Source organism: Micromys minutus (genome assembly GCF_963924665.1).
Source record: "Micromys minutus genome assembly, chromosome: 3".
Lineage (NCBI taxonomy): Eukaryota > Metazoa > Chordata > Mammalia > Rodentia > Muridae > Micromys > Micromys minutus.
In genome coordinates, this window is record NC_137972.1 from 6,674,080 (window position 1) to 6,695,247 (window position 21,168).

The 21,168-nt window shown below is 37.6% G+C and overlaps 1 protein-coding gene across 1 annotated transcript in view; it reads left to right on the forward strand.

Moving 5' to 3' along the window:
* Nucleotides 1-17,869: 17,869 nt before the first annotated feature.
* LOC308418467 (solute carrier organic anion transporter family member 1A5-like) overlaps nucleotides 17,870-21,168 on the forward strand; it is a gene marked incomplete at both ends in the record, with an annotated part of 60,671 nt that continues 57,372 nt past the window's right edge. The window contains 2 exons of the mRNA XM_080913838.1: nucleotides 17,870-17,929; nucleotides 20,927-21,068. Of these exons, the coding sequence (XP_080769964.1) occupies nucleotides 17,870-17,929; nucleotides 20,927-21,068 (202 nt within the window). The remainder of the gene's footprint in view (nucleotides 17,930-20,926; nucleotides 21,069-21,168) is intronic.

Below are 21,168 nucleotides of genomic sequence, written 5' to 3' on the forward strand. Positions count from 1 at the left end.
ATGGGCTACACTTCTGAAAGAAACAAAAACAAAACAAAACAAAACAACAAAACAAAACCCTTAATCTGATTCTCCCAGTAGCCATTAACTGCAAATAGCTTCTTAGCTCAGAATGAGATTATGTACCTTCCTCCTGGGTCCATGTTGAGCCTTTGTTTATCTTAATCCTGTAAATGTTTGATTTTATGCATCAGATCTTAGAAAGGAATGGTACACAATGCACTTTACCAAATAATTGTTTTTCCTGGGGATGTGAATTGGCCTAAGGAGTTAGAGATAGTTCAGAGTTACAAACAGTGGCTGTTCTGCTACTGGACCTGGGTCCAGTTTTATTACTGACATGGCAGTTCACAACCATTCATAAATTCATGTCCAAGGAATCTGCCACCTTCTTCTCACCTCCACGTGTACAACACACATATTGTGCACAGACTTAAATGCAAGCAAAACACTATATACATGAAATAAAAACAAATAAATCTGAAAAATAATTATTTTAGTATTGCTGTAATTTTAAGGTTAGTTTCAAAGAAATAAAGCACAGATTTTAATATGTTCTACATATTACATAAGTATGTAGAAGAGTTTCCTTCTTTGTAAAGTCTTCAATATAGGAAATTCCCAGGGCTCTTATTGTTGTATCACTTATATCACGAATGTGTTTCCCAGCAAGACATACCCACATATATGACTTGGATCCCTTTTCACAACTGATATAGACAGGAGCCTGCTTTAATTTAAACATTAATTACAGTACTGATATCAGGAACTTCCCAAATTCAGACCATTAATTTTTCCCAAGATATTGCAAACCTTGCTTCCTCTTGCTTTTCTTTTTAAATTTGTGTGATTTCTACACAATCTGCAAAGTTTGAAAACAGAAAAGGACACAAAGGGGAAAAGCATACAGAAAGCACGCATGATCGGAAATCTATCTATACAAAGAAAATCATTGATGTTTGTTGTTCATCTTCCGTTTTTGGCATACATAAAATATACAGATTTCTTACATGTAATATAGAAGTATCTGCCACCAGGACCAGTGGAGACCCAGAGATTAAGGCCTGGCGAGAAGGGGTTCTGACTAGCTAGGGGGCAGAAAAATTTCTGTCGAGAGCAAGCGGAAAATGCGCTCCAGACCTGCCTGATCTAGGGACCAGGAACCCAGTATTGGGCCCTCTGTTCCCAGATGGTGGCTTCTGGGTGCAGAACAGGTCTCGGACCCTCCACCACCAGGAACAGCAGAGATCCAGGGACACAGGCCAGGTACAAGGGAAAGGTAAGAACCAATCACTGACAACAAGATGGCAAGAGGAAAGCGAAAGAGCTTACCCCAGGGAAACCAAGACAACCTGGCAACACTAGAACCCAGCTCTCCCATCAGAGCAAACAGCAGAATGCCAAACACTCCAGTTAAAGAAGACTCAGGCAATATAGAAAGAAGTAAACAGCTGGTCTGTTAGTATCACTGTTACAGAAAGCACTAGCCTAGGTCAGTTCTATGCTTGTTTTCATCTTGTTGTAGTTTGTGTTGGGACTTTAACAACACTGAGGAATGATCAGATCAGAATATAGGTTGTTCCTTAATTTTTATTTTGAATATTTATGCAGGTTTTGCTTGTGTGTTTGTGTTTGCGTACCACATACATGCAGTAATTTCGGAGACCAAAAGAGGGAGTCCAGTCCCTGGGAATTGGAATTATACACGGCTGTGAGAGACCATGTGGCTGTTAGAAACTGAGCTAGCACTCTAATTCATTGTTCAGACCCCTAATTGTATGTTTATAATTGTAAAATACTTTAAAATTTTCCTTCTGCCCTAAAGAGATGTCTTGGCTATAACCATAAATACATTTTTACTAATTAATTCCTTAGGGTTGATCAATAACAAAAGAATTACAAAGTACTAGATGACTTTTATTCAATAAATATTAACAAACAACTTCCAGAAACAGTGGTGAATTTATGCATTCTCAACTATACAAAAATATTAAAAAATAATTAATTTCCCTTACTCTCTTTTCTCCTCCTCACATGCCCTACAAACTATCAAACAATAATCTCCCAAACAATACCCCAGTCCTGAGTTCTCTCTTTTTAGTTATCATTGATAAAGAACACTACACTTCCTTTCTAGCCATTTTCAGCTCTAGGCTCCTCCAAACTTCTCTCCTGACTCACTCTGAAATACTCTCTATCACACTCTTATAATAAGACCATAGAATTGTTACTACTTCATTCTACAAGATACCTCAGGCCACCTAATTGTTGGTACACAAACAGAAATGCCTTCCTACATGAAGGAAGTTAAAAAGCAGGGTACCCAACAGTTTCAGACCCTGTAGTGACTGAGAAACTGGCTGTTCTTGCTGAAATTACAAACTGGGAGGCCGCAAGTGTAAATTCACAGGTGTGCACTCTGATTAGGCAAGGTCAAGTAAAACTGTTGCTTATTATAAATATATTATAATGAAATACTGCTTTAAACTTAATATAAACATCCTTCTGTAACTCCCATTAAATGTGACATTTTATCTCTGAGGTAATTTTCTAGGAAAATTTTTGCCTAAGAAGGTATAAAAGACCAGAGAAAAGAAATAAAGTTGTTGATTGAATGGTTTGACTTGGAAATCTACCATTCATCCATCTATCCATCTATCCATCCATCCACCCTTCCGTTCATACATTCATCCATCCAAATGTGTATGTCTGTTTGTCTATATGTTTGTGTGTAGTTATATATGTATGCATGCAAGCATGTGTTAATACTTGTTGAGTTGATTGTGACAGATTGTTGGGCCTTGCCAGAGTGTGGGTTTATGGATGATTGAAGGTATATGTATCTGTGCATATTTGTATAAAAGATCTTCATTTTTTCCTTCCCTTCCTGTATGGTTCACAAAGAATTAACCAGCTTATCCAGAGAAGCTTCTGGTTTCACCAGAGACAAGAGCCCCAGCTATAAATCTTTCTATTTAATTTGTTGCTGCTAAACATTATGTGTTAATTACCAGAGATTACCGGTTATCAAAGCACAAGTAAAAATATTAATAAAGAATTAAAGTTTTTAGCGCTTAATAAAGCACAGAACAGTAAGAGTTAAGTTCTTAGTACAGACCAGTAAGAAATAGTTTCCATAGCACTTATTTAAGCATAAAGGGTTAAATAGAGCACAGGGTTATAATGTTTACTAAGCACAGTTACAATGTTTAATAAAGCACTGAGTTATAATGTTTAATAAAGCACTGAATTATAATGTTTAATAAAAACTGAGTTATAATTTTTAATAAAAACTGAGTTATGTTTAATAAAGCACTGAGTTAAAGAGAAAAGAATCCTCTGGGTTTTTTAGCAATAGAATAAGTAAGAAAGTTTTTAGAATACTGAGTTAAATATGTCCTAAGTCAAGTTTTAAAGAAAATGACCATCAAATTTGTAGAAAATGTTTGAAATACATATGATAGACAGTTGTGAGGAAGATCTACAAATAATTAAGGAGGCAAAAAATAAAAAGGGGAAGATGAGATAACCTTCTGTTTCATGAGGTAAGAGAAGAATCCCTTTGCATAACCACATGGAACTTGGGTATCATGGAAGATGATGTGAAAACCAAAGTGACTGCAACAGAATAACATCTGCAGTGTTGTAGAGCAATCTCTTATAGAGTTGTAGCGCAGTGATCCAACACAGGCCATTCCAAAGTTCTTCTTTTCATGATTCCACAACTGTTAAGGAGTGTTCATACAACTTGATTGCTTTTCCAATTTTCTTAAGGATACAGGATTTTCGTTTCTTTATTTTTAATCGAAGACCACATATCAAGCTTTCCCATGTAGCCCTTGACATTGCTTCAAATCTTCTAATGTCATTGTACAGATGAGGCATAAATTGCTTGGTTGTCATTAGAGTAGTAACTTTTAGATTATAAAGTGATTTCTAAGTGGATAATCTTAGTTGGTCATCATTTTAGACTCCTTTTTTTCAACAGGTGTGCCAACCCTAGAGTTTGGCAGGATGTTTTCTAAGGAAGTTTGAGTAAGCTAGGTGAAGTTTGCAATGTGAGGGGTCTATGGGGATCCCATAACACTAATGACTGATATTTCTTCTAAGGTGCTGTCTTGGCTACTTTCTATTGCTCCCATGAGATGCCAAGACAAAGGCAATTATAAAAACATTTAATTGGGAAGCTTATTTAAAGTTTTAGAGTTTTTATGTGACCACCATGGTAGGTGCTGATGGAGTAGCTGAAACCTCATATGTTGAGACAACAAGAAGGCTGAGAATCACCTGGGAGTGGTGTGAGCACTTCAAAACCATTCCCAATGACACACCCCCTCTAACAGAATGATTCCCACTTATCCAACACCCATCAACTCAATAATGAAACAAAATTTGGGAATGAAGGGGCTCTAGCAAGCTTTAATTGTTATAAACATGTTGACACAGGGCAGAGCATAGCAACTGTTGTACACATGTTTCACACTTTTAATCTTTTTCTTTACACTTGCTAAAAAATGTTACATTCCTAAAGCCAACTAACAAGGTCTATTCCACTGACTGATTCCTGGAAAAAGGAGGCCAAGGTCTAACAATTAAAATTAACTATTGCTAATATGTCCAACTCACTCTGACACAGATTTCTCATTTTCCTCCTTAAAATCCCACTCTTGCAGAAACACCCTCATTTTGCTTTTCTTTCTTGCTCCTGCTGCATTTGATGGCCTTCTTCCTATCCAAGGTAATAAATGTCCCTTGTGCTAAGAGTTTGCTGTTTATGTGTATCCCGTACTGATACCAGAGGGCCAATCTCTCTTTCAGAAATGTTATTTGGCCATGAGAATTATTCTTTTGATTTCTAATAAATATATAAAATATACTATCTGGATTTATAAAAGGATTAGCAACTACACTTCTCCCACAAACATGGTATCAACTCTATCCAAATAATTAGTTGGGTATACTCTAATCTAGAATATTCATGCTCCCTAATAAGTCAATAAAGGTATGTTTAACTCTGAAAACTTTAATTTATTTTTTTAAAATTGAAAAGCTCTGAGATGTTTCAACATAGATTCAAAACAGACTGAAAAATATCTCTTGGAGAATTTTCTATCTATATTGATTAGAAATTGTCTTTGTGATTCAACAGTGCTTAATAAAATTAGAGAGCTTATCATTCTCTGAGCAGGAGAATCAATCTTAAACAAAGGAAATAGCTTTTCCAAGGTTTAAGGTGTGGCTACTTCAATGGCTTTTTAGAACATTTGTTTTCTTTCTGTAAACATAGATGTTATGATTTTTAAGAATGCAATGAAATTCTCTGTTGGAAAATGAACTACAAAGCCAAAGTATTTGGCCCCTACTACATAGAACATGTACAGGAAGACTGACCTCAGGGGATGCTCCCCAAGAAAGAAGCAGAGTAAATGATTTGATGAAGTGGAAGGAGTCAATAGGGGAGGCAAGGGGTAAGTCTTTCTTCTAAAATGTGGGAAGAAATTATGCAAAAGGAGATTAAAAAGAAAAAGAAACATGATGTCTAAACTTTGGGTACATTTTACATTGGTTTTCTAAATGTTTTGTTTAAAGGTAACTCACAATGGAATTTCTTAAAGTTATTAATGCCTATGTCAGAAGAAGCAGAGACAGGAGTAACCTGGGAAGCTCAGAGAACAGCTCTCTTGGGTATAAAGCAGCAAAATACCCACTCTTAAACAGAAAATGAAGACCAATACCTGATATAATTCTCTGTTTTGCACATATGTACATGTTCAAATACCCAAACACATGCACAAACATGTGTGCATGCATGTGCGATCACACACATTCACACAAGAACAGAAACTCAAATTTGAAGAAAATAGATTAGTATAAATGTCAAAGGAACATCCTAGTAGAGTCAGAGACAAGTACTTGATATTCACACAGTGGAACAACACATGACAGCTACACTTGACCCCATTATTTGGAAATCACATTCCTGGTGGTGCAATGCTACAAATATAGCAGAAGGAGGTTCTGGGATGGTAACAAGGCTTCATTAGACACACAGACAGAACTGATGTATCTAATAATAAGGTATGTGGCCTGATATTATGATAATAAAATGGCATTATCCAGTGGAATTTTGGAGGTCCAGCAAAGAAAATTCAGCTGCTCTTATAGAACCTGAGGGAATATCTTCTGTACCTCCTGTGTCTGCAAGTGTGCTCATCTTTAATCCACCCCCTACCGTACAATTGTAATTTTTACAGAGTTCCAAGAACTTCAGTGATGTTAAAATGAATGTCCTTCACCCATGCTGAGCAAAACTGAATTCAAATCCTCTACTCAGTAAGGATTCCTGTTACAGAAAATTTCCACAATACCCAACAGTAAAAGTGTAATTCATTCTCACGCTTATTCATGGATTGTTTAAAAAAGTAAAACAAGGTGTGAAATTCAACCTTCAACACTAACCGAAATCAGAAATGCATCAAGCTGGAATACTGACCCCTGAATTGTATGTGGAATCTCACCTTTATAAATCCTGGGGTCATTCTCTTACACTGTGAAGAAATATGTGCTTCCGTATCCTGTAATGAGTGGGAGGCAGTAGCATGTGATCCTGTGCCCAGTGGGAGATAGTTTCTAATCTAGGACTGCCCACGTTTACGTCACAGTCAACCTTGAAGGAGTGTGTGATTTATAAGATGTCAGAATTGAGAAACAGAAGGTTATTAACAAAAAAGGAATACATCTTTATAAATATTTATATGACTACAGGCAATAGAGATGAATATTTATTAATTACCTGCTGTATATAGCACCTTGTGTGTATGTGGTAGTACCTAATTTGCAGTCCTCTGGCAAAGCAGCAAAAGCTCTTAACAAACCTCTAGCTCCTCCACCATTTATAATAAGGAAAAACTCTAATTATACTTAAAGAAAACAGCATAGAAATTACCAAAGGAGATTTAAAATAATTTAACTGTAAACCCATTCATAAATTTCTGGCTTACCACTTACACACAGACGTGTGCTCCTCAGAAGGGCCAGGTTGCTGCACTTGGGAAGAGCCTACAGGGATAAGTATTGACTTTGCCACTTAGGACGTATGTTACATTAGACAGTTGTTTGATCTCTGTGCTTTAAGTTCTCTATCTTAAAAGATGAGTTACAGTACTCATGCCACAAGGCTTTAGGATATTTGAATGCATGGGTGTGGCAAAAGTTTCCAGAATAATGCATAAAAGCATATTGTAGGGAGCTGTTTGTGCCACACCCAAACATGGCGCCAGCTTCCCGCCGAGAACTCAGCAAACAGAGCTGTTGCCCAGCCAAGAGACTTAATGTGCATGCGCCACATACGTCATAGCCCGCTCTCGGGGCATACTATTGAGTTACTGGAGGGCGCACCAATCAGGTAGCGACATGAGTCTCCTAGGCATATATAGCAGTGCATTTCTCCCCCATGTGGAGAGGGAGATGGTGGAGAGATTGCGGGAGACCCCACGTGGAGAGATGGCAGAGAGATCCTACGTGGAGAGACTGCACATGAGAGGTCGCCTATACAGTAGACCCCGGTAGGGAGTCCCAGGCTCATCGAGAAGTTTCCTGCTCAAGAGATCCCCTGCTCAGAGTATTGTACAATAAAGGTTGTCCGCAGAAGAATCCGGTTGTTGCACGCCCGTTCCTATCGGCAGGAAGCGTGGGCGCGTGACAGCATATGTTAAGTTGATGTTTATCATTAATTATCTGTAATTGCCAATGTTGCCCAACTTTATCCAAATAAAGTGTTATCTAATTGAAATCAGAGCCCCTGAAATATGCAAGGAGCTATCATCTAACCTGAGTCAGAACAGCAGTGAGGAATTAAATCTGTTAAGCAGCATCAAAAACTACCATTGCTTGAATGTTGCTTATGCACCCATTTTATAAAATTCACTAGTTATATTTAATTCTTACTGAGAATTATGGTTGTCTTTGTTGATGTTAATCTTGTTTCATGTTCTTTAATAGCAGCAAATCAAAGTTTCCATGTTCCATGTCCATCAGGTTCTGTTAGGTTGTGTTACTGGGGGGCATTTGTGTGGCCCTGAAATTGTAAAGAAGAGGAGAAATATCAGGATCTTCCTAGCTCCCAATGATGGTTTTATGTCCTTGACATCTCAAATCTCTGCATCTCAGTTCTTTCCCTTTCTGATACAGCCTTTAGCCAAATTGGCTTTCTAATTCTTCTTAAGCCTTTCTGAGTTTTTCTCCCATCTTACATCCCTCTAGTATATGCTACAAACTCTTGTTGGTATTTTGAGAAAGATATGGTTTGCAGTTGTAGATAGAGAAATTTAGTGGCCTCTTCAAAACATGTAGTTAGTTTGCGAAAATATCTTTAAATTTTAAAGTATGAGTGGTCAAACTTCTATATTGCACCCAAACGAAAGTGTTCATTATGCTCATGAGAATGGATTTCTTCAGTCCTTTTCTTTCCTCTGAAATTAAGTGCACTATGGAAAAAACTACCCATTACCACTTAATGATTTTTTTTCTCCTGGTGGCTTCTGAAACCACCTGAGAAAAAGCAGAAACTATTCATCTTTGCATGGCTAATATCTGCTACTGTGTTCGGAATTTAGTGAAGACTTAATTAACATTTTTTGGAATGAAAGGATAGTAGTCCTCACCGTTGACATATCTTTGATAGTTTCTATCCTTTTTATTTACAGCCTATAAATTTTCTCCCCTACTTCCATTATAAGTAAGTTGTATCTATCTCTGCCTACATGGCTTCTTTCTATTCAGTGTACCCCACCTATTTCTCTATCTCTCTACATCTATCTATCTTAAAATTTACCTTTACCAGAAAAATAGGTTTCTAGGGATTTATATTCAAGCAGTTTTCTCTGGAAACTCAGGTATCTCAAACAACTTTACTTTTCTCTATAATGGCACAGCTTGTCTTATTCTGTTGACTCTTGGTGCTTTGTGCAGTGACTGGAACACTAGGTGTTCAGTTACTATTTGTTGTAACTGGAAGGCAACAAAGAGAACTAGGGTCATACATAATTGCTTAGTTGTAGCTCAGACTGGGAAGTTTGGTAAATGTTTTATAAATTTGGGGCAGTGCTGGATTGCATATTACATGAACATTATTCAGAGAAATTTCATAAATTACTGCTTCAGATATGCTTTAGAAATCAATTGTAAAGTTGAAATAGATTTTCTAAAAAAGAAATCTGAAATTAAAATATTTATCATTATGGTAATGAAAAGTATGCTACTTTCAAAACACAAGGTAGAAAGGTTGATGAGAATGGTACAGTTGAATAGAGCTAAAGCCAACATTTCTGCACTGCATAAAATTCTTATATGTATATATCACCTATACAGAGAGGAACATTTTTGTCCATGCATACTAAGTAGGGCATTATGTGTCTGGTCTTTCCCCTAAACCTTACATTTTAAAATCTGGAATTGCTGTATTTGTCTACTTATCATGGACTTCTTTGTTATTTTTCTTTAGGTTGTTTTGCAATCAAAATTTTGTGTTTCCCTAAGTTTTTGTGGGTCAAAATTGTCCCAGAGTGTTTCTCATTGGAGAATCCAGGGAGTGTTGGAATGCAAAGAACTCATGAAAGAATCCTGGTCACGTAGCTTTTATTAGCTCAGTGGTGTGGAAGTTTAGCAAAAATGTAATGGGTGTCTTCACATGTTTTATTGTTTATTTACTTACATTTTTCTTTCTTTCTTTATTTCATGTATTAGATCCCATCTACAGGTTCCCTTGCCTCCGTTACTCCAAGATCTACTTCTCCTTTGATTACCTTTTTTAAAAAAAAAAAGGCTTGTAGGAATAGGTATTTGCAACTTACTTCTTTTTTTTTTTTTTTTTTTTTGAAGAGGTGGGTGAGTTTTTTATTTTTTTATTATTTTTTTTCATAGACCGTCTTTTATTGGTAAAAGGGCCCATAGAAACAATAAAAAACCACAATGGGGTTTCCTAGAAAAAACAATAGTACACAAAACATCTAAAGGAGAAGCACAGTGTTTCTAATACACAGAATTTTAACCAAATTCTTTCCACATGGTAAATGAGGCAGTGAAAAATTTGCAGGCAATAGTCCCCTGGTTGTCCAAGACTTTAGAAAAAAATTTTAGAGAGTTTAACAGAAAGAAAAGAATGTTGTAGAAAATATCAATCAACACAATTTCTTTTTCTTTTGTTTTACGGTGAGCAAAAAAGTATATGTAATACAGGGTGTAACCCGAAATTTGTCAATGTGTTCTTGGTGTGTAAGGATTGAGCATGACTTTTTTTTTTGTTTGTTTTGTTTTGTTTTGTTTTTTTCTTGGGCTTCACACTGTCTGTGAGTTGTTTCTGAGGCAGTGCGAGCCTCTGGGGTTAGCATCCCACTATCAGTGACTGCATATTATGTCTGTTCTTTTGTGATTGGGTTATCTCACTCAGGATGATATTCTCTAGATGCAGCCATTTTCTTAAGAATTTGGTTAAGTCATTGTTTCTGGTGGCTGAGTAGTATTCTATTGTGTAAATGTACCACAATTTTTGTATCTATTCATCTACTGAAAGACATCTAGGTTCTTTCCAGCTTCTGGCTATTATAAATAGAGCTGCTATGAACATTGTGCATGTATCTTTGTTGTATATTAAAATGTCTCTGGGGTATATGCCCAGAAGTGGAATAGCTGGGTCTTCAGGTAGTACTATGTCCAATTTTCTGAGGTATAGCCAGACTGATTTCCAGAGTGGTTTTATCAGTTTACAACCCCACCAACAGTGGAGAAGTGTTCCTCTTTCTCCGCAACCTTGCCAGCATCTGCTGTCATCTGTGCTTTGGATCTTGGCCAATCTGAATGGTGTGAGGTGGAATCTCAGGGTTGTTTTGATTTGCATTTCCCTGATGGCTAAGGATGTTGAGCACTTCCTCAGATGTTTCTCAGCCATTCGATATTCCTCAATTGAGAACGTTTTGTTTAGCTCTGTACCCCATTTTTTAATAGGGTTGTTTGATTCTCTGGTGTCTAGCTTTTTGAGTTCTTTGTACACCTTGGATATTAGGCCTCTATCTGATGTGGAGTTGGTAAAGATCTTTTCCCATTCTGTTGGCTGCAGTTTTGTTTTCTTGACAATGTCCTTAGCCTCACAGAAACTTTGCAGTCTCATTAAGTCCCATTTGTTAATCTTTGACCTTAGAGCTTGAGCCATTGGTGTTTTGTTCAGAAAAATTTCTCCTGTGCCTATGTGTTCTAAGGTTTTCCCTACTTTCTCATCTAATAGTTTCAGTGTATTTGGTTTAATGTGGAGATCTTTGATTACACTTACACTTGAGCTTTGTACAAGGAGATAAGAAAGGGTCTATTTTGATTCTTTTGCATGCTGAGTGTCAGTTGGACCAGCACCATTTGTTGAATAGGCTGTCCTTTTTCCATTGAATGTTAACGGCTCCTTTGTCAAAAATCAGGTGACCATATATGTAAGGGCTCATTTCTGGATTTCCTATTCTATTCCATTGATCCACATGCCTATTTCTGTCCTGGTACCATGCAGTTTTCAGCACAATTGCCTTGTAATATAGCTTGAGGTCAGGGATAGTGATTCCCGCAGATGTTTTCTTGTTGTTGAGGATGGATTTTGCTATTCTAGGTCTTTTGTTATTCCATATGAAATTGTACATTGCTCTTTCCAACTCAATGAAGAACTGGGTTGGAATTTTGATGGGGATTGCATTGAATCTGTAGATTGCTTTTGGTAGGATGGCCATTTTTAAAATGTTGATCCTTCCAATCCATGAGCATGGTAGATCTTTCCATTTTCTGAGATCTTCCTTGATTTCCTTCTTTAGAGGTTTGAAGTTCTTGTCATACAGGTCCTTCACTTACTTAGTTAGAGTCACACCAAGGTATTTCATAGTTTTTGTGACTATTGTGAAGGGTACCTTTTCCCTAATTTCTTTCTCCACATGTTTGTCCTTTGAGTATAGGAAGGCTACTGATTAGTTTGAGTTAATTTTGTATCCAGCCACTTTGCTGAAGTTGTTTATCAGCTGTAGTTCTCTGATAAGGGTTCAGCATTTCCTCCAGGCCACCACCCACTAAAGAGAGTGGAAAAGAAAAGTTATTAGGATAGGGGAAAGTGGGTTTGCTCAGCAATAGTTTTTTTCTTTGGGAGGCAAGCTTGATCTTCTTGGGAAACAGTTCAGTCCTGTAACAAACACCAAATAGAACTTAGCTGCTGCATAGGAGTCCTCTACGCAGGTAAACACCAGGCAGAAACTAGCATCTACAGTCCAGTTTTTTTTTTCAGCCAGGAGACACCAGGCAGTTGTAGCTTAATCCTGAACAAACTGCCAAGCACACCAACCAGGCTAAGGTGAGACTGCTGAAATGCCACACTGCCACAGGAAGCTTGCTAGCAGTCTAGGGCAAATTTCTCTAAGCAGCTGCATCAGCACAATTTGAGCTCATCAACACTATGTAAGGCGATTCAGAATGTGCATATTTTTAGTGAACAGTGAGGTGGTGCAAACCAAACCAATGCTCAGGGCTCCTCTCTCACCTCTCCCACTGTCTGTAGGGTCATATTTATACTCTTTTACCAAGAGTCCTTTCATTTGTTTGTTATATCTGAACATCCTTTCATTTGTGTCTGTTTTAGGAAAACAGTCTTCCATTTGTTTGCTTTATCAATACATTTTTCCACTTGTCTGCCCCAGTAAAACATTATTTGATATAACTAACTTTCCAAAGAACTACAAGTTTCTATTTTACATGCTTTCCAGGGATAGCAACAGAACATGCAATTACAAATAACACTAAGGCTATGTAGAAATCCTCATATCAAGTCTGGATAATGTGACCCAATAAGTTAAAAAATATCTCAAGTTCAGACAAAACCAGAGATACCTCCCATTCCTGCTCTGAGGGTTCCCATAAGAATGTCAGCTACACAACTGTAATGCATATGCAGAGGTTTTAGCTCAGACCCACACAGGATCCATGATTATTTTGCCACTCTCTAGGAGCTGCTGTGAGCCCTATATGATCAGTTCTGAGGGTCATGTTTTCCTGGTGTCCTTTACCCACCTGGCTCCTAAAATCTATCCTTTTCCTCTTCTTCTGGGTTTCCTTGGCTTTCCCTACAATTTGGCTGTGGGTCTCTGTATCTGCTCCACTCAGTTGATGGATGATGGCTCTTTAATGACAATTAGGCCAAGGCACTGATCTATGAGTATAGCAGAATATCATTGGGGATCATTTTATTGACCTTTTTGTTGCCACTAGCATTTGGTTCTATACTGGGACTTTGGGATGACCAGTCTCTGGTTGCTGTCCATCCACATAATGTCAAACATAAACACTCCTCATGGGATGGGCCTCAAGTTGAAACAGTCATATGTTGGCCACTTCTACAAGTTCTTCACCGCCATTACTCCAGCAATTTTACAGAAAGGACATATTGTAGGTAAAAGGTTTTGTAGTAGGGTTGATATCCTAAGCCTACTAATGAGTCTTGCCTAATTATAGAAGGTGGGCAGTTCATGCTACATAACCCCTGTTACTTTGGAGACTTCATTATGGTCACTCTCATAGATCCCATGGAATTTCCACTGCACTAAGTCTCTACATTGTGCCCCTAACCCCATGACCAATTTTCTAATCATCTCTCCCACTACTCTGTCATTTTACTCCCTTGGAGTAACCCTCCTGTTCCTATTTCCACCTGACCTTAGCCTACCTGCGAAATACACTCTATTTTTCCTTCTCAGGGAGTTCCAGACATCCCCCTTTGAGACCTCTTTATTAATTAGCCGCTCTGGGCTATGGATTGCAGCATGGATTTCCTTCACTTAACTACTAAAGTCTACTTATAAGTGATTGCATACTATGGTTGTCTTTCTAGATCTGGGTTACCTCCCTCATGACGATTTTCTCATATCATCTATTTGCCTGCAAATGTTATGATGTCATTGATCTTAACTGTTGAGTAATACACCATTTTGTAAATGTAACACATTTTCTTTATGCATCATTTAGTTGAGAGAATCTAGTTGTTTCCATTTTCTGGATATTATAAAGAAAGCAGATATGAACACAGTTAAACATGTTTTGTGGCAGGACAGAGCATATTTTGGATATATGCCCAGGAGTGGTAGAACTGTGTCTTGATGTAGATCAATTTCCAATTTTCTGAGGAACATTTATATTGCTTTCCACAGTGACTGTACAAGTTTATACTTCTAACATCAAGGGAGGAGTAGTTTTGCTCCACATCCTTGCCAGGATGAGGTTTTACTTGGATAATAGATCTTAGACAGTCTGATAGGTGTACATAAAATCTAAAAGTAGATTTGATTTGCATTTCCCTGATGACTAAGGATGCTGAACATTTCTTTGTTTCTTTACCATTAGAGATTCCAGTGTTGAGAATTCTTTGTTTAGATCTATGTCCTATGTTTAAATTGGACTATTTGTTTGTTTTCTGTCTAGTTTCTTAAGTTTATTGTACATTTTGAATACTAGCCCTTTGTCAGATATGAAGTTGGGGAAAATTTTTCCCATTCTGCAGACTGCCATTTTGTTATATTGACAGGGTTCTGTGCTTTTTAGAAGCTTTTTTGTTTTCAGTCCCTTTGAATGTTGTTTTTAGTGCCTCCACTATCACTGTTCCTTTTAGAAAGTTTTCTTTCATGCCAATTCTTTCAGGGCTATTCCTTACTTTCTCTTTTATTGGGTTCAGTACATCCGATTTTTATGTTGATCCACTTGGACTCAAGTTTTGTGCAGGAAAATGGATATGGATTGGCTGATTTCCAGATGGACCTTTTTGTGCTTAAAGGCAGTTGCCTCCAAGTGATTTCAAAGGGCATTGCTGTGTCTTATTTGCTTTGGCTAAAGAATAGAAAAGCTTTATATTAACTACATTGTCTTTCGCTTTAATGTCAGAGTCTAATAAACTCCAAGCCCATCTTTAATACAACCAAAGAAGGAGCATAGTTATTTGTACTGGATTTTTCAATAGAAATCAAACACAATCTTCTCTGGAGTGAAAACTTCTGGTTTTTTAGAAAGTCAGTTATGCCAGACAAGGTTTTGCGGTGACACACAAGTGAAAGGATGTTTAGCTAAAGCAGACACAGGTGAAATGTCATTTTGCTATAGCAAACACGTAAACTGTCATATAATTTTCAAAAGGAATATGAATATGGTCCCACAGTCAGAGCTATAGCATTGGTTTGGTTTGCTCCGTCTTGTTGACAACATGCATATATTGGTTAACCTCACATTGTGCTGCTGTGAATCACTTGTTGGGATGCCATTGAGCAAAGCTCACCAAGAATGTCTTATGAGGTTCCTGCTTCTTGCTGCTTCTGTGGCCTGTTAGCAGCAAGCCATGTGCTTTCTTCTAGATTGAATTGCCCTTTCTGATTAATGTGTGATATCTGCTGAGAGGACTGGACGGCAGCTGCTGATTCATATTTGGTGTTTGCTGATATCCTGACAACAAACATTGAACTTGCCTTGCGGAGAGCCGGTGTGGCGGCAGTCCAAAGATGGCGCTCAGGACTCCGGCCTAGTCTTGTGACTAGCACCTGACTTCCTCCTGCCCCCCCAAGATTAGCCACTCCCACCATTCGAGCTGTGCAGGTGCACCCATGAAGGGAGATCAGGTCACATGACGCCGACCTATGAACTGCAGCCATGCAACATGGACTGAGAAGGTGGAGTTGAGAGAGGATAAAAGGGTCTGTGCTTGGGGGCAGAGGACAGAAAGAGAAACAGAGAGACAAAAAAGAGACAGAAAGATTTTCACTTGTATTCTGTAAGGTTCCTGAATAAACCACTTTAAGAAGAATGCTGTGTCGTTGCTCCTTTTCTGCTGGTTGGGGACGGTAGCGACATTGTCCCCCTCCCAAACCTATTTCTAAACAGATCTACTTCTCTGTGTCCTAATAACTTTTCTTTTCCACTACATCTGGTGGGTGGTGAGCTGTGAGCAGTTGAACCCATATTAAAGTAGATTGAGAAAAATGTATGCCTGCAGTTCTTTTATGCAGTTATATACAAAGTAGGTCAGCATAAACTGACAAAGACTTTCTAAAATTATTTTTTTAACATTCACGGTACTGGTAAAATTTTTCTTATTCAAATTAGTATGTGTGTATGTGCATGTATGTATGTGCACAATATAAATGTATTTATGGCTTTGTATATATGTGTAAGTCCTTGCAGGTGTACATATACAAGCCTGCATATTACAGAGGTCAGAAATCGATGTTAAAGGTCTTTCTCTACAATGCTCAATCTTATGTTTATTTGATGGGGTTTCTCTACTGAGACTGTTGATGATTCACTCAGTCCATGTGCCACATTGGCACACTGTATTAATACTGCTGTCTGGATGCTGGTGGGATTGTAATGGCCTAGGTTTACTGAGGAAGGTTCAAGGGTGTTTCAACCCAGAAAGCTTTATTCCTTCAGCCATTAGGAAGTTAGGAGTTGGCAACATTCCTGCTTCTTAACCTGGCACTAACAACCCCTAGTAAGAATTACTACCCTGACAGTTTTGAGGCTTTACTCCTTAGTTCACTTTACAAGGTTTTCCCCTAAGATCCTATAGATCTTGAATATGCAGATGATGCATCTTGCAGCATCCTGCCCTGGCCATACAGACCTTGCACCAGAGACCCTAGCTACCTCCCTAGGGGAATAAATACCTGGCCTTGAATAAATCTGCTCTCCAAAGCTGTTACTGGGTGTGTTATTGCCTGGTTGCTCAGCCAAGATCCTGCAATGTATTCACCTATGACCAGCTAACTATTCCTCTTTCTTGTTCATCCCAGTGCACAACAGGCCTGGCTAATCCAAGGGAGAAAGCAGAAATGGGGTGACATGTCCTCCAGATGTTGTAGTTACAGGCAGGTGCATAGAAGCCCAGATTTTCACTTGGATGCAAAGAATTCGAACTCAGCTCTTTAAAGTTGGGAATAAAATGCTTTGAATATCGAACCACTTTCCCAGTTGTGCTGTAAAGTTTCGTAACAAGTTGACACACACTAGAGTCATTTGCAGACCAATGGTCTAACCTATGTGGCACTTTCTTGATTGATGATTGATATGAGTGTCCAGCTCACTGTGATGGGACCATCCCCAGGCAGAAAGTCCTGGAATCTATAAGAAATCGGGCTGAGCAAAACATTAGGAGCAAAGCAATGAGCAGGATTTCTTCATAGACTCTGCATTGGCTTCTCTATCCACGGTTCTGCCTTGTGTTCCTGACACGATTTCTCTCAGTGATGAACTGTGGTATAGAACTATAAGTAAAACTGACCCTTCCCCTTCCAAGCTGCTTTTGGTCCTAGTGTTTATTACAGCAATAGAAACCTTGACTAAGATACCTTAGCCCTAAGAGAGTTATTTAATCTTTTTGCTTTTTATTATGTTTTAATGAATAACTTGTTACAGTTTAGTAAATAATTTGACAACTGTCCCCATACTGAGTTGCCTTCCTTAGCCCCGATAGAAAGGTCTGTTTCTAGTTTCATTGTAACTTGTTGTATCATGCTCTGTTGATATCCCTGAGGGGGTGGGGGACAGCAGCATGGGTTCTCTGAAGGTAAATGAAGTGGAGGGAATCTATGACAGAGGAGTAGCTGAGGGGAGGGACTGTGAAGAGTGGAGGGAGGGAACATTTTAAACTATGGAATGTAATGCATGAGAGAAAATTAAAAAAAATAAGAAAAACAATTCAACATCAGAAATGAAAAACGTTTATATTTCAGTAAATAATTTAGCCACTTTTTTATTTCTTCAAAAAGTTAGCAGTAGAATTTTTAAAGCAGAGACATTCTTCAGCAGTCAGAAGAACAGCATGGGAGAACTTGAGAAGAGGGTTGCAACCCATGGGGTCAGATGCTTTGCCAAGATCAAGGTATGGATTGTTTCTATGTATGTATGTAGGTATGTATGTATGTATGTATGTATGTATGTATGTATGTATGTATATACTCATGAAAGTCTTTTTAAGCAAGAACTGAAGGTGATTATATTATCCAGTTTACACAAAGTTTTCCTACATGAAAACCATTTTAATATTGATTTAATATTAAGGACATCTAACCAGAATTATTCATCCAAAAATTTTAATTAGAGAGCTTTTGAAGTTTTTAAAGAAGGATGTAGTTTAAAATGTTTTAGGTATGTATTATGTTCTGATAGAACTTAGTCTGAGTTTAGAGATCAATGTAATACTCAGACTAGGAGTTCCTGACAGAAGGTCAGAATTCACAGATAGGAAACAGTTCTCTGCACCAGAATTCTGTTTATTAATATGCAAAGCCTTTATGGTCCAGTGAAAAGAATATTTTATTCATGCTTTTGTAAGAGAATTTCTTATTCTTTTAGCTGTGTTGTTGGTTTTCAGTATTTTCAATACAATTATTATTTTCATAGCTCCAAAGTCATTTTTACATCACAAAATGTGAACTTATATTAGCCCAGAAAATTTGAGTACTGGCCTACTTCTACAGAGTCCTGCAAACATTCCTCTCTAAGATGCTGCCTCATGAGTCATCCTATTAAAAGTTAATTTTACTCAACTACACAATTTACATATTAAATGCTCATTTTATATTATTATATTGATGTTATGGAAATGTTAAAACAATTCTTCTAAAAAACAAAAGTTAGAGGCAACTGGTTAAAAACAATCATATTTCTCCCCTTTTCTGAATTTAGATCTAGAATGTTAGAATGGTTAAAAAAATACAGTACCATACTGAAACTCCTGCTGCCTAAATTTAGAAATATAATAGTCAGGAAAAGCCTCCCAGTACAGGAAAACTCGTGACTTTCATCACTTTCATGGCTTTCATGGCCTTCAGTAATACATGTACAGGTGACCTCACCAGACACAAATGTTTACTTCTAATCCAGTGTCTACAGAGAAGGCCCTGGTTAACCTACATGGCTCAAAAACTGTAAACCAAAATTTATGAACCCTGGAAAAAGATGGCTGGGAATAAGATTGTTGATAGGAAGGAGGGGGGAGAAGAGAGGAGGCACTAGATAATCAGTCCATATCAGCTTTGTAGAAAATTAGAAAGCAGCAAATTTAATCAATAAAAGTTACTGAAGAAAATGGAGGACAATTTCTTAAGGGGGATGGGAGAGATACCTTGTTTAGCAATGTACTTGTAGTGGAGGCTGGAGGGACTGAGTTTAGTCCCCAAAGCCTACATTAAAACTCTGTGTGGAGTCACATAACTTTGATTCCAGATTGAGGAGATGGGAGTCAGGCTGATAAATATTTGAGACTCACTGAAGAGCCAGTCTTGCATCCTGAGTGAATTCCAGGCTGGCGAGAGACTCTGTTTAGAAAAATAAAAAAGTGCAAAGCTTCAAGAATTATACCTGAGATTGTCTTCTGGTTTCCCATGTGCATATGCAAGCATAAATTCATCTAGCATAAACATACACACGTGTACTCATGCCTACATGCGTGAGCACGAATGTGTGCGCACACACACACACACACACAAAGGGTGTGTGTGAAAGACATTAGGAGAGAAAAGAAAACATAACATAGTAAGCTTGAGAAGTTTGCTCTGAAGGGGTGCAGACTCTATAGTGCTGAGGTAAAACTTCAGGAGGATTAGCGTTATAAATACCAATTCTATGTAGCATAGATCTTAATGAGCAAGGCCACTGGTTTCTTTTACTTTTTGAGAAGTAATGGGCTCTCTTTCTTCTCCAAAATGTGAGTGAGACAAATGGTCTATCAAGTAAGATTGTTTTTTTTTAATTTTGGTAAATTGTGCTTTAAACATAGGACCTGAATTATAAAATTCATATGAAAATTATTGAGGGTCAATCACACCTTCTTAAAGATTTACAGTGAGAGGAAAGAACATCACTGCAAGTGTAATTTGTAATTAGAAGTAAAGGTGTATATACTTTAAACCATACTGAACTCAGTATTCACCTTTTCCATTTTTTTGCATATGTATCTACTCAAGTTTATCTGAATTACTTTGTTCTTGTGACAATAATTTAATAAGTAAGAAATAGTAATGCAATACAGAATTGTATGCATATTATTTCAGATGAAATAGTACAGTAAGTCCAGTAGCTGGTTGATAACAAATGGATGGCAAGTTGGGAAAACCAGAAAGCTAATTCACTACATTACTCAAGGTGAGTTATTAGTCATAAACAAGTAGTTAGGAGTCAAGACTGTACATGCTTTATCTGATACCCTAGGGACACCAAAAAGTTCTGCTCTGGATTCCTATACCATGAGCATCACTTGAACAGAAAATAGTCAACCAAAAAAAAGAAAAAAAGAAAAAAAGAAAAAGAAAAAGAAAAAGTAGGTCACTTCACTATGGTCTTTGTCCACAGTAGAGGGAATGTAGCTTTCTGTGTAAAAAAAAAGGCAGATAAAGAGAAGAAACTGGCCAAGGACATCCAATGTCATTCCTGCATAGAGAACAGAGCAGGCTTGCTGCAGACACAACACCTTGGTATAATTTTGTGTTTACTTCCTTCCCTTTCTTAGCAGGACAACACTTGTCCTGCAGGTAACAGAACGGTGCTGAAGCCCTGTAAATAGCTGTGTCTTAAATGGAAAAACTCCATGTCACAACTTCATGTTTTTCTATGAATAAGATACACTGACAAAAGGGGAGGGGGCAAAGTCATACCTATCAACAATAAAACTCCATACTGGCTACTCTATCCGCATGTCCAGAGTGATGATAGGATGGCAGAGGAGAGACTACACTTTAAAAAAGATTAATTGATGTTCAAGGGATGATTATGTTGGCTACAGTCATCCATCTCATGAATGGCTGTTTTGCCTGTAGATGACAGATACATAATCAGAAATCAAAGTTTTCTTTTTTGCTTTATTTCTTTTTCTCTTTAGATGTTTCTGATAGCATTAACATGGACATATATATCCAAATCACTATCAGGAGCTTACATGAGTTCCATGCTCACACAAATAGAGAGACGATTTGGTATCTCCACATCTATAGTTGGACTCATCACTGGGAGCTTTGAGATAGGTGAGTTAAATTTATATTTATATATATGTTTACATATATGTATATATGTAAAAATATACATAATATATTTACACACACACATACATATATAATTTGTTTG